General features: G+C 38.9%; 1 protein-coding gene and 1 long non-coding RNA gene across 2 annotated transcripts in view; one reads left to right on the plus strand and one right to left on the minus strand.

Annotated features, from left to right (window-relative positions):
- LOC106524422 (uncharacterized) overlaps positions 1–264 on the minus strand; it is a 1,227-nt gene extending 963 nt beyond the window's left edge. Inside the window, exon 1 of the long non-coding RNA XR_001311002.1 lies at positions 73–264. This is a non-coding gene — a long non-coding RNA (uncharacterized LOC106524422). The remainder of the gene's footprint in view (positions 1–72) is intronic.
- The window catches only part of gfra2b (GDNF family receptor alpha 2b), a gene marked incomplete at its 5' end in the record, with an annotated part of 189,730 nt that overhangs the window by 162,863 nt on the left and 12,089 nt on the right, over positions 1–14,778 (plus strand). Inside the window, 1 exon segment of the mRNA XM_014018220.1 lies at positions 5,358–5,551. Coding sequence (XP_013873674.1) covers positions 5,358–5,551 — 194 coding nt within the window.

Here is a 14,778-nt window from a genome sequence, read left to right on the forward strand (position 1 = left end):
CTCATAGTCTGAAACAGAGTTAAGATACAGCTAAAGCAGACAGTTAAAATAAGTTAAAAGTTGAAAACTTACCTTTGTTGTTATTTGTGCTCTGTCTCACAAATCACCACCCGCTCTCCACCGGGGAGGGAGCTGTAATGGATGCGCGCACGTGAGCCCAGAGCATGGCTGCTGTATCGGCCAGAGTAGGCGCGTATCGGCCGATACCGATACAAAGGAAAAACGTGAATATCGGCCAAAAATATCGGCCGGCCGATGTATCGGTCGACCCCTAGTTTAAAATACCAACAAAGCACTTTTTCTTTTACACCTAAGTACATAAAAGATACAGAATTTACAAAAATAATCTAAACAATAAGAAGAAATTAATGGAAATGAATGCTTTGGGTTCTTTTTGGACAATGAACTAACTTTAGTTTTTTTAGTGAAAAGCAGCAGTCTGCCATCAACTGCATAATTATATCATGCTCTTAATTGGCCATCACTACTTTTAATTTACATGTAAGTTGTGGTGCTAGCTTGCAAAGAGATAACACACCTAATAGATGGTGACAGCTTGTTCACTGTGGTAATAAAAGAAAGTTCCTCATGGGGAAAGCACTCCTTTTATGCCAAAAAAAAAGTCAGTTATGTCATTGCTGTCACCAGAGATTTTCCACCCTGGCTTTGATTTTTTTTTCTTGTGGTATAACTGCCTCTTCAGGCTACTGCCTTTAGTCCCGGGAGTGTTAATGTGAAAGAGAAAAATGAGAGAAGAGGAAGAAATAGAAAATTGTGTTGTATGACCATTTTCTGATATCTGGCTAAATTAACGAATTAGCAGAGTTTTGTTTTACTTGGTGTCAATACATGTAACTGTTGCAGCATCTGGGTTTGTTGTAAAGTGAGTGAGTGTGCAGGTAAAAGGGACGTGAAAACTGAAACATGGATTTTTAATCTATTTTTGCTCAGGAACATTTTCTTGGCAATTTAGCTTTAAAAATCACTCAATCTGGTGATCAAAATGACAAATATTTATCCATTTGCTTGAAGCCAGGGTTGAGAGTACACTTGTTTTGTTTTCCTGATGATCCTCCAAATAAACAATCAAAAAAGCTTTCAGTTCTCCAGGAATTTCTGGATGTTTATTTTTGATAGGCACTTAAAGTTCATTCATTATTGTGATTCAGACCTAATTAGCAGATTTGTTGTCAGATTTATTAAATTATGTTTAAACCTCAAAATCTGCTTTATCAAACTAATAATAGATCAAGAGTGGCTTGACAGTCAACATTATTTTCAAAACGATTCTTACATCACCTTCAGTTTTGTATGAGGCAGAAACAATAGAAACTGAGTCCGACTTGAAATGGAGAAGAAAGGTCGGACAAAGGAGGAAAAACAGAAGTATGAGGGAATGTGTTTAAGTTCCCAAGATGCTGTCTTTAAATAACACTGACCCAGCTACAAAAATCCTCTGTCTGGATCTCCTATCGAACACACAGTTCCTCGTGTTCACTGCAAACACATTTTAATGAGCTGACATGAACCAGTCTAATATTTAAACAGGGCTTCACTGATCACTTAGACAATATAACGTTGCACATAAAAAGGTTGTAAATAAGTTATGCAAGCATCTTATCAAGACTGTGTGATTGATATATTTTTCCAGCAAGGGAGAATATTTCTTTTTTTTTTTTTTTTTTTTTTTCTTTCCTGTAATGCAGCAGTTCTTAGTCCTAGTTAGTCCCAGTCTTCAAGCCTTGCATATTGCCCTCTTCCAACACTCCTGATTTAAAAAAAAAAATAGGTCAGCTTCTTGTAAGACTATGCAGGAGCTCAATAATGAGACATTTATTTGAGTAAGGTGTGTTGGAGCAGAAACACAAAAAGTATTTATAGCAGTGGAGCCAAAATGCAGGATTTTGGTTGTGGCACATTTTTGTGCTGGTAAAGGCACATCGTTTCTCTGTCATCAAATGTTTATTAAGAAGATAATTAATTTATCAGTTTATAAAAGTGCACTAAAATTTCCATAGTTAGGTTATGGGAGAGCAGACAATCATTCCAAAGACTGAAGTCCTAACAGAATACAGAAGAATACAATACAATACAATACAATACATTACAATTCAATGCAACGCAATACAATACAATACACTACAATACAATACATCACAATACACTGCAATACAATATATTACAATACAATACAATGCAATACAATACAATACAATACAATACAATACAATACAATGCAATACAATAGCCTTTATTGTCATTGGCCAAGCTATAAAACAAAATGAAACATAGACATATAGGAAAACAGTAGTTACTGCTCTTAGGATGTTTGGCTGGTCTTCAGATTCTGAAAGGTTCATGGGAAGAAACTGTTTTTGAGTCTGTTGGTGTGGCTCTTAATGTTCTTGTACCTTCTGCTGGAGGACAGCAGGCGGAGCAGGTGGTGACCAGGATGAAGGTGGTCTTTGAAGATCCTCTTTGCCCTGGAGAAACAGCAGCTGCTGGCGATATTGTCCAGGGAGGAAAGATAAGAACCTTTTTTTTTTCTCAGCAGTCCTGATCACCCCCTGCAGACTCTTCTTGCCAGTAGCGGTGGAGCCAGTGTACCACACAGCGAATGTTGTTAACAATCACGCTCTCTTGCGATTTAAGGATACCAACAGCTTAGTCTTCAAATTGGGAGTACTCTCAGGAAGTTGAGAAGTTGGGCCTGAAGGCAACCTATTGTACATAATTTTGTGTTGTGGGGGAAATCTGCCCACCCAGAAAAAAAATCCCAAGCAAGAGGAGAACATGCAAACTCCACACAGAAAGGCCCCAGGTTCGAACTGAGGATAAAACCCTAGACCTTCTTGCTGTGAGGCATCGGTGCTAACCACTGATCCGCAATGCCGCCCATCATTGTGGTGTTGACTGACCAGGAGAGCTTTGCTGAGATGCTAACTCGGCTCCACCAATTATAAGTCCCAGAGTACTGTCATCTGCAAACTTGATAATGGTGTTGGTGGAGTGACGGGGGGTGCAGTCGGGGGTGTAGATGACAAATAGAAGTGGGATCAGCATATAGCCCTAGGGGAAGCCAGTGTGGAGGAGCTGTGTGCATTAATCCTTATAGGTTGAGGACTATTTGTTAAGAAGTCCTCAATCCAGGCAGAAGTGGCGGGAGGGAAGTCTAGTTCAGCCAGTTTGTCCACCAGGATTTCGGACTTATGGTTGACGAAGAGCATTCTGATTTAGGACTTCTGTAGTTCTAGGTGGGTCAGAGTGGCGTAGAGGGCAGTGGACATGGCATCAGCAATGGATCTGTTAGCTCTGTATGTGTATTGATGAGGATCAAAGGAAGGGAAGAGGCACTCTGATGTGCTGTGCCAACAATCTGTCAAAATATTTGTCAACCCCTGTTGTTAGCGCTATGAGCCTGTAGTCATTAAGGCAGGTGGAGGTTGAGCTTTTTTAGAGTCGATTGTTTAAATGTTAAAGTTGTGAAAAGGAACAGACAAAACTTTTTCCGTATTTTAAACTTACTGAACAACCTACTTTTTGAGGGGTTTTGCTTCACCTGTGACAGCAAGCTTTGTTGTTTACAGCTGGGGAGGAAACACAAAGCTTTACTAAACAAGACTTTACACATTTTGAGTAATCTCCTGTTTTCCTAGAAGAGCCACTTGTGGTTCCCAAGCAGGTGTCTGCTCAGCCTAAAATCCAGCCTGGTTATCAGCAAGACTTTAAACACTGACAGTAATGCTACATTAACAACATCTATATCTCAGGTGCTACTGAGGAATCTCTCCCAATTCAACAACCGTCTTTTCTTGATATGAAGCAAGCAGGAGCCTCAAAAGACCGTGAATATTGTACGTTCGCCAGCCACATCAAAATGGATCAAAATGCGTATTATACACCAGAGTCCAAGTTCGACAAGCTTAAAGGGTTGGATTTGTTTGTGTGTCTGTTGCAGCTTGATGGATTTCTTTTACTTTTATTTTTTATGAATCCAGACAGACGCCAAGTACTCTGTAGGGGCAGTAGCTGTGTGTCAATGTATGTGCAGTGGGGGACAATTTAGTTATCAATGAGCCTAATGCCTGGTTCACATGGAAATAATTTAAAATGAATAGTTTATTTAAAAAAATCTGAGATCCCAAACATAACGATAAAAAAATCAGAGATCTAGCAAGTTTGGTCCTACAGTGTGTGGTGAACAGTCAACACATCACACGCACACAGATTTCACTCACAGTTATTCAGATGTCAGAAGGGAAATCTCGCAAAACCTTATAAGATCAAACGTAAGTTCAAAGTAAATAAATATGGCAGACCATGACTGCAGTGGTTTGTGTCATATTTTAACAGGAAAAAAAGATATCTCTGATGTCCACTGGACTTTCTGGTGCTCCATGGCAGTTGTTTTGTCTGCTATATGTTGGATTCCCCACTGTGTTTTCATTATCTTGCTCTCTGATTGGCTACACGTCACATTCAACAGGTTGCAAGTTCATGTGTCCTCGGGCAACACCAAGCATGCTGGGATATCAGGCCAAGACAATCCAACATGTTGAATATCTACAATTTGAGATCAGACAGACAGTCCTTAATTCTAATTAATTCTAAATCACTCTTCACACACTGCGGGAATATGATTATATTTAGAGCCATCGCAATAATCATGGTGTACTAAAGATTGTCGGAAAGGCAAAATTAGGTCAAAAATCTGCATAATTATCTTGCTGTGTGACCAAGCATAACATTCATGTTTTTTGTATGTGGGAGGAAATCGGAGTGCCCAAAGCAAACCCACAAAGCACGGAGAGAACATACAAACTCTACCCAGAAAGGTTCCTATGCTTTGATCCAGCAATCGTCTTCCTGAAAGGCAACAAAACTGAGCCACAGTGCCATAAAAATGTAATATTTTTAAACAAGTCTTAAGAGCTTAACTTATTCCCAGAGTTTTTATTTTAAACTCAATATTTTGTTTTGTAATGACAATGTTGACTTGACGTGAGTGAATGGTTACAAAAACAAAAAAATATATATAAAGTAGGCTTTGCTTTTTATTGTATTTTTATTTTTTTTGGGGGGGGGGAGCAGTGAAGAAAAACAAAGAATTTTCAACAATCATTTTATTTTTTTGTCTAGCGGGGGGTGGGCAGATTGACAAGAAGTAAAAACAGTGATTTGTCTGTTGGTGAGCAAACAGTAATTTTGTTGTCAGAGCGATGTGGCTTTTAGTGAGTATAACAAATGTTGAAATAATTTTTGTGGTGGAAATCTTTGTCCATGTGTTTTGACTTGACTACATCTGTTGTTTTCCTAATGCCTTCTACTTCATGTTTTGTCTCTTTGTTTCCTCTCAGAAAACGCCATCTTGTCGTTTGGATATGGCTCAGAAGGAGTGACCTCTTCTGTGACCGAGCCCACGAATACTTTTCTGCTACCTGCCCAGCCAACGATCATTTCCAAACCCATTCCCTCTCTACATGAGAATCATGAGAATGCCATCAAGCCAATGGACAGTGCTTGTATGTTCTCCACGTGTGCCAACTTACAGGTGAGTCAGCTGGTTTTTGATCATGTCCTTTAGTTCTTGCCTGAACACCAAACCATATATGATTAGTTTGTACTTGTTTTTCACCAGGCTTTGTGCAAATAAGGGCTGGGCGATGATATATCTCGTGATAGACACATGACCAATATCAATAGAAAAGATGTACAGTACAGCATTGATAACTCCCCTTTCAAAAATTTATGAAATTTACGCAGGGAAATAAAAATTACAGACGGACCGGGACCAAAGATTGTAACAACACATACCTACTGAAGCTGTTAAATCACTACCCACCTCCTCTATCCAAACTGGTGCAATTTATTCTTTGTCTTACTCTGGCTTTACAGTATGAATTAGTTGCGGTCAGCCCCACGGTGGTTATGAAGTTTACAGAAATTTACAGAATTTACATAAGGAAATAAGTTACGGACCAAACCACATATTTTGATGACAACACAATCTGATGGTTGATGGTGGCACCAACTCACCCGCTATTTGGTCAGCTAGCAACAACATTTTGAGTAACATGTGCAGTGGCAGTTTCATGTTTCGCCACAGTGTCTCATAACTGCTTAAAAATAAAAATAAAAGAACGACGCAGAGTGAAAGGAGAAACTGAGTGCAAATAGCTTAAAAGATTGAAAGGGGAAAAGTCATTTCACCAGTTTGGCATTCCTTAGTCCTGGTCCTTATTTCAAATAGGTAAACCAGAAATAAAAACTAATCAATAATCATTGATATTAGATGAAATGAAACACTTAAATTGTGATTCATTTTTCAGCCATATCGCCCAGCCATATATAGTGCAAATGATTGAAAATCTAGTAGAAATACATGCTACCATTCCAAATAAAAGTGTTGTTTAGTCAAAAATGACACTGAGACTTTTATGAATGTCTAAATGTAATTTGTAGCTATGCCAAATTACAAAAAATTACCAGAGCCTCCAAAATTCATGTCCAATAAAAAGACCCAGGGCTTGAACAGGCAGCTGCTAGTTCTTCAGTTCAGTGAGGGAGCATAAAATATTCTTTAAAAAACTGAAACATAGTTGCATCTGATGCATTGCCTCTTGTGTGCTTTCCTGTTTGTAGTACACTAAACAAGCCTACAAACCTCTGTCAGGGTAAAGAGTCGTCCCAAGGTTTTTGAATGTAGTAGAAAGAAATAACTTGTTCTTAACGTAGTCTGTTAAATTAGGTCAGTACACACTTAGAAGAACAACCAAAAAGATGGGTGGGCTGAAATTACAGATAGGTAAAAATGCTTTGTAGTGATATAAGAGACTAAAATATGTCATACGGAAGATGATTACTTCAAGTTATTGCTAGTAAAAATTGTTCTATAAGTGAATCAATTATGGGTCAACATTGGTTTTGCATTCATTGCTTCTATTTTTGAGCTAGTTTTGTGAAATTGTGACATGGTTGAATATACTGTATCATATGTTATAATTTATTTATGGTTGAATTTAATTGTAGGACCTGGTACGGAAAAAAAAAAATTTTTCTTATATTTTTTTAATTTAAAACTTTAAAAAGGGTTGAGTCATTTTTTTTTACTATGACTGTAGAAGACAAATCGTGTCCATCATGCATGCCTACATAAAATAACTCAATTTGCAGTTGTAAATCAGACTCACAGAACCATCAGAGGAGCTATTTCATTTCCTCCAGACTTTTGGTTAAAAAAAAAACTCCTCTGTGCATTAGATGAGCAGGCTCTTGTGATGATGTTGTGAGTCTTCTTGACACCTGCAAATGAAAGTCTTTTTTTCTTTCTTAGAAATCTTTTTGTCCACAGCAGATGGATTTTTTCTGCTGCTCCTGCAGCGTCCTCATCAATACTTCACGAAGATCCGATCATGTAGTTGCATCAGTTGGACTTCAGATAGAATATAAAAAGTGTGCTGTCACTGTGATTTAAACCATCATCCTGTTCAGCTAATACAGGGCAGAGGTGTGCTCACTTAAGGTTCAGACATGGAAACGTTTGAACTTTTATGCTTTCACAATGTATAAAGTAATATAAGCTTTGGTGGCATTTTTTAACACAACACAATAATGTTTAGCCCAATTATCTTGTACTCTAGGTTTAATCAAATGTGCACATAAATGTAAGCTACAAATAGTTTATTTACTGTGGAAAGATAATGCCCTGTGAAGAGAAAAATTGGATTTAATTGTTGATCATTCATAAATCATTGACTGTTATTTTTCTCCAGCTGCATATTTTTCATTATTTTAGAATAATACCAGCTGTAGTGCATGCGTGTTATTGAATTACTGGTTTGTCCATGTGCGTGAGCATTCACACTGAAACAATCCACACCGCTGAAAATGAAAAAGGATGAACATTGCTGTCATGCCATGTGCTTTGCTACATTATGTGTGTAACAGGCTTGAGTTGGATGCTGCGATGTTAAAGGACAAAGAATGAGGGGAAAAAAGTAGAAAAAAATCAGAGAAACAAAGAAAAATTACCTAAATTTCAAGGTTATTTCAAACAATAAAATAGTAAAATTACAGTGTATCTGTTAAAAATAATTCAACAAAGTATCAGCAGCTTGTGGCATTTGAAACATATCTTGCCTTATATAAAAAAATAAAAAGGGTTTTGAATATCTTTGTCCTTTGTTGATGCATCACGTGATGGGAAGGGTTGAAGATTGTTGGTAAAATAAGGGTGGCTTTCTGGGAAAAAAAAAAGTCTGGGAACCACTAGCATAATGCTGCATTCACACCAAATGTGATTTGGGTGTCAAAAATGCGTCAAATGCTTCAAGTTGGACGCTTGTGCACTTTGAATTCAGACACTCGTCAAAATTTCTCTTGATGCATGTCACGCACATCAAGAGCCTCCTCTGCCGGTCTCTGAACTGGATCAGCAGCTTCTGTGGCAGACCCAGCTTCCTTAGTTTCAGCAGGAAGTAGATCCTCTGTTGGGCCTTCTTGAGGATGGAGTTGATGTTGGTCTCCCACTTCAGGTCTTGGGATGTGATGGTTCCCAGAAACTTGAAGTTTTCCACAGTAGACACAGTGCTGCCAAATATTGTTAGAGGGAGTCATTCTGGGGGGTGTTTCCTGAAGTCTACTGTCATCTCCACTGTTCTGAGTGTATTTAGCTCCAAATTGTGTTTCTTACCCCAGAGCACCAGCTGTTCAACCTCCGTCCTGTATACAGACTCATCCCCGTCCTCGATGAGACCAATGACTGTGGTGTCGTCTGTTTACTTCAGTAGTTTAACAGAAGGGTCGCTGGAGGTGCAGTCGTTGGTGTAAAGAGAGAAGAGCAGCGGTGATAGTACGCATCCTTGAAGGGCTCCTGTGCTGACTGTGCAGATACTGGAGGTGACCTCTTCCAGCCTCACTTGCTGTTCCCTACCCGTCAGAAAGCTGGTGATCCACTGACAGATGGCAGGAAATACAGTAAGCTTGGAGAGTTTGGCGGAGTTCCTGAGACAATGGTGTTGAACACGGAGCTGAAATCAATGAACAGGATCCTTGCATAAATTCCTGGGTGATCAAGATGTTGCAGTCCCATGTTGACTGCATCATCCACTGACCTGTTTGCCTTGTAGGCAAACTGCAGGGGATCCAATAGGCCTCCTGTGACCTCCTTCAGGTGCGCCAACACCAACCTTTCAAATGTTTTCATCACCACAGATGTCAGAGCCACAGGTCTGTAGTCATTTAGTTCTTTGATCGTGGGCTTCTTTGGAATGGGGAGGATTGTGGAACGTTTCAGGCAGGAGGGAACTTCTGACAGCTCTAGTGACTTATTGAAGATTGTGGTGAAGATTGGGGCAAGTTGGTCTGCACAGGTTTTGAGGCAGGAGGGGAAACACCATCAGGGCCTGGTGCTTTCCTGGTTTTCTGTCTGTGGAAAAGCCGACTCACCTCCTCTACATGGATTAGTGGCGCAGCCTGGATGGCTAGAGGTGGGGGTTCAGTCAGTTGTGTGATGGGGGATGATATGGAGTTGGAGGTGTGAAGAGGTGTGAAGGTGTCCTCCTTTGGAATAATAGGTGTGGCCTGGGTGACCAACGGTGGAGGCAGGGGAGCAATCAGAGTTGTGATGGGGTAGGATATGCAGTTGGAGGTGTGATCCTCTCAGAACAAAGGTGCGTCCTGGATGACCAATGGTGAGGACTGGGGTGCAGTCAGACGTGTGATGGGGGAGGGTGTTGGGCTGCGGAAATTAGGAGGTGTGATGTTGTCCCTCTCAAACCTACAAAAGAAGTCGTTCAGATCATCTGCCAGACCTTTGTTAGCAGCGGGGGTGGGGGGGGGGGGATCTTGTAGTCAGTGATGTCAGTGAGACCTCTCCACAATAGCGGGTCGTTTGCTGAAAACCTGTTTTTCAGCTTCTCACAGTACTTTTTTTCTGGCCACTCTGATCTCCATAAAGCCTAGTTTATACTTCAAGTTGCACGTCTTTCCCCCCTGCTGAGTGACAAAAAATTGGGCAACTTCCATCTGCTCTCCCGCTGTTATCCCCCGGGGACAGCCGTCTTGTGCATTGCCCCCAGTCAGAACTGTGCCGACAAGACGTTGCGGCTCTCAGTGTGTGATAGGTCCAGAGTTTGTGGGTGTGTTTCTTATGAGGCGCACCGCAGCGGGCCAGTGGTACTCAGCTGTGCTGAGGAGTTGGAAGTAGACCAGAACAGGACCCCGTGCAGCTCAATTCCTTCTGCGTGCTATTTTGTTTAAAATTATATTTTTTTATCCAAAGCCAGTTTTAAAAAGAGCTGAAAGAGCATCTGGTTTGATCCAGGTACCAAGGATAAACGTGAGCGTGCAGCTGATCGCGTCTTTTTTTTTTCTGTCCACCGTTAACAAAAAATAAAAATAAAAAATTTCAAAAGAACGGTTCTACTTCATATTTAGGCGCATTCTGAAATGTAAAGTACCAAACCAAACTGATGACTGTGATTGTTCAAAATTCACTAAAGTGAGTTAAAGTCACCTCTATGTTAAATGTAATCAAAAATAAATTCACCTTTTAAAGAGTCAGAGCTATTTGTGTTTAATTGCTCTGTTAGCTGCAGCATAAAGTTCAGTTTTAGAACAAATGAAGGAAAGGTAAACTAATGGGGCAAGTGTTGAGAAGCAGAGTGTAGCCAGTTTTTTTGCAAATGCTTTTGCCAGTTTTTTATTTAGCTGACATAATCAGACTGAATGACACGGCTTCACTTGTTCTGATTGGAAATGTAAAAATGAGAACAGACTTGTTAATTATATCATAAATAATGAGAGACTGAGAACATGTCACAGCACCTATAGAAATGGCAACAGCACTTATTCCAACACAAAAGGGGATGTCTGTGTAGAACAGATTATTTGCTTTGCTCTTTCTCACCTTCAAACACATTAGCACTGTCCTGTCTACATCCTGCAAAAGTGGAAACCCATCCATTACATACAGTGGAGGTGTAAGGCTGTGTGTCAAAGGCCAATATAAACTGCTCTCTGTTATGTAAGATATTTAGGCAGGATTTATATAATACCTCAAAATCAAAACATATTAATACCTCAAATCTCTTTCTTTTCTGCCTCATTTAAACTTAGCTGGACAATGTCACAAATGGGCTAACTGTGAACTTTCTGTTCCATTTAATTCAGTTTATTTATAGAGTACCAATTCACAAAAAAAGTTCTCTGGTGTGCACTATACAAACAACTAACCAGTCCAAATCCAAATATGCAATTGAATTCAATTTGAAACAGCTTCAGATTCAAATCCAATTACTTGGTAATTTTATTGTAGCCATAATAAAGTGCAATCATGTTCTGAACACTGACAGGAAGAAACCCCTTGCAGATCCATCCTTGTTTGTAGTACTTTTACTGACTAGCTAATTGATGGCTGGCTGGTTACATAAATGGATGGATGGAAGAAAAATGAAATGAATAAGTCTGGTAGAGCTCCTCCAGCTGCCGTCTGCTCACAAATACATGGCAAAAAAATGCAACAAGAAATGGTATAATTGGGCCTCATGCAAGAACGTGTTCCTATTCTTATCCTAAATTTCTCTTACTTTTGTTCGTACAAAGGGTTCGTAGGAACATGTCACGTCAGATTCAACAAACTCTTCTATCTTCAGGAAAAGTGTGTAAATGAGCTGCGTAAATTCCACCTGTTCGTATCCAGCTGCTCGTGCAAAAACACCATATAAGGCTATGTTTCCTGCCTCAGATACAAGGAATTGTCCATTCATGAAAATGGCAGCGATAATTAAGAAGAAAAACTTTACRAGTTCAGAGATTGAAGTCCGTCTGTCAGAGATCCAGAAAAGAAAATCTGTCATTTTTAGCAGGTCAGCTGTGGAATAAAAAGAGCTGCTAAAAGTATAAACAACTGTGTTAAATCATTTTCATTTATTCAGAAGCCACGGCGCTGCGCACCGAACACAACTATTATATATATATATATATATATATATATATATACAACTCTTTTCTCAAGATTTTTTAAGATAAATGGGATATTAGAAATAGTAGGTCTATAGTTGGCCAGGGCTCCTGAATCAAGATCAGGTTTCTTTAGTAAAGGTTGAATTACAGCAACTTTAAAGCTCTGAGGCACATAATTCATTAGAAACAAATTAAGTAGACTTAAAATATGGATATTAATTAAGGGAAATATTTCTTTAAACAGTCTGATTGGGATGGGATTTAGCAGACATGTTGATGGTTTGGATGAAGCTATTATTTTAGATAATTCAGAGAGCTCAACAGGCCAAAATCTGTCCAAATATAAATCAGATTCTACTAAAGCTGACTCATCTGACAGAGAATCAGAAGCAATAGCAAGAAGGATGTTTGTGAATTTTATCTCTAAATAAAATAATATTATCTGTATAAAATCTCATGAAGTCATCACTACTTAAAGTTATAGGGATACATGTCTCAATAGAGATAGGACTTTTCATTAGCCCAGCTTCAGTACTAAACAGAAACCTAGGATTGTTTTCATTCCCTTTCTATTAAAGATGAATAATAGACAGTTCTAGCTTTGCGAAGGGCTTTCTTATGTTAGCAGGCAGTCTCTCCAGGTTAAATAAAATTATTCTATGCACGTGGGGCGCCATTTCCTTTCCAGTTGTCCAGATTCCTGTTTCAAAGACCGTAACTCTGAATTAGACCAAGGAGCTGGCTTCCTCCGATCCTGAAAAAAGGGATGGGAACATTGCTCAGAGTGTAAGTGCACTGATGTGTTTGTTTGTTTTGTAAATAAATGATGGTGCTGTTTTATATATAGCAAATCATGGGTGACCAGCTTAAACTTGCTTTTTTTCCTTTATTCACCATAATTATTTCAAATTTCTTAAAGTGTTTATTGATATGTTGAAATAAAGAGAAATAAATAAGTCTGCAATCTTACCTCAAGGAACAATGTTTTTAAAACTATTAAATTTCACGTGTTTGTTCAAAAGCTGAAGATCATCTGCTTGTCTTTCATTTTAAATACTCAGCCTTTTGGCTTTTATTCTAAGCCACGGTCAATCACTTCTTCAGATCTGTTGTTTAATTATAATGTCTGTTTTCTATTTCTGTCCTGTTTTTTCTCCAGTCTATGAATCTTTTTTTCATAAAGTTTTCAAATCAACTTCTGTAAATTAGCCTTGAAGTTACAAACATGTAACACACATAGCTGATCAAAAATCCACTTCTCCTTTTAGATGTGAATGACTGAAACTCACAGATATAAAAAATACAAAATCACCACAAAATATTTTTTCAAGTATAAAAACGAGACTTACTTTTCTAGTTCTTCTTGCTATGTTTTAGCAAATCTAACATTTTACGATGGACCTATAATTTTAAAAAATAGCAGAAATATATAAATGGCCCAATCTGCTGGTTTTCAGCAGTCAACAGATGAGAGGCAGCAAACAAAATTTTACAGGTTGCCAAACACAAAACAAGCAACTATGCATGCTTATACTGAACTGCAAGATTTTTGTTCTGTGTGATTAAACCAAAGTGCAAAGAGGAAACCTACACATGCACCATGATTGCAGACTGGCTAGGTGTCGAGGCAGCACAACAACTAACCACCTCCACCACTGTGCTACCCTTACCAAGAGTTTATTTGCTTGGAAACAGCAGATGGGTTTACTTAGAAAAGGTAATATTTAAAAAATTATAGTCACAGCTGTTGACAGCAGTTCTGTGACAGCAGGTTCGGTTTGCAACAAATGTATGTATTGGCTTTGCACATTATGTATGTTGGCCCACTACCTACTGCAGGGGCCATTCAGATTGGTATAAAGTGATATGGGTGACATTAAAAGGCAGGGGTCTTCACGCACAAACCCTAGCTTACTGAAACTGGCTCTTGGACACAGAATGTCACCTCTCTGTTGGTAAAAAAAAAAGCCTGAGCTTGTGTGTGAGTTTGTAAGGTACCGACTTATAGTCTGACTCACCTTAACACATCGAAACGCTTGATGTCAGTTACAAATTTTTGCTCATATGCTGTTTTTTTTTGCTTGGTCATACACACTATAATTTAAAGGTGACTGCCATCAGACTCCAGTATTAATAGTCTGTGGTCTTTGAGTGACCCACATGCACAGAAGAAAATGTGTCGTCACACATAACATGCTGTGTTTATGTAAGTACATATGGATGCTACACGCTAGCATTTATAAATCAGTTCTGAAGTTGTGGTGTCGGAGCTGACTATATTATCTGCTTTACTCATTTCGTCCAGTGTTTACATTTGATCTTGCCGTTTCCTCCAACACAGGATTGTATTATTGGAACAGGCATTATCTACTGAAAGTAAAATAAAATCAAGTGTAAATCCCCGTTTGTTGGCTTGTATACAAACACGTTGGTCTACCAGCATTAAATTGGTGTACATTCTTAGTCATTTAGAACATGACAAATTCAGAAAGTTACAAAAAGATAAAGCAACTGGAATTATGTTCTGTAGTTGAAAATGTGCAGAGACAACCAAGCTTTTGATTTCATAGCATTGGTACAGAAACTATTAATATCTGGAATGGTCTGTATAATCTAATTTCCCTACTGGGAAATAGTCAAATTGACTATCTGCCCCTACCTCAATGACAAAAGTCTGATGACCCAGCTCTGGACAAGGGGCACAGAATGGATGGATGGATGGATGGATGGATGGATGGATGGATGGATGGATGGATGGATGGATGGATGGATGGATGGATGGATGGAGGATGGATGGATGGATGGATGGATGGA

This window comes from Austrofundulus limnaeus, unplaced genomic scaffold (genome assembly GCF_001266775.1).
Source record: "Austrofundulus limnaeus strain Quisiro unplaced genomic scaffold, Austrofundulus_limnaeus-1.0 Scaffold186, whole genome shotgun sequence".
NCBI classification, from domain to species: Eukaryota; Metazoa; Chordata; class Actinopteri; order Cyprinodontiformes; family Rivulidae; genus Austrofundulus; species Austrofundulus limnaeus.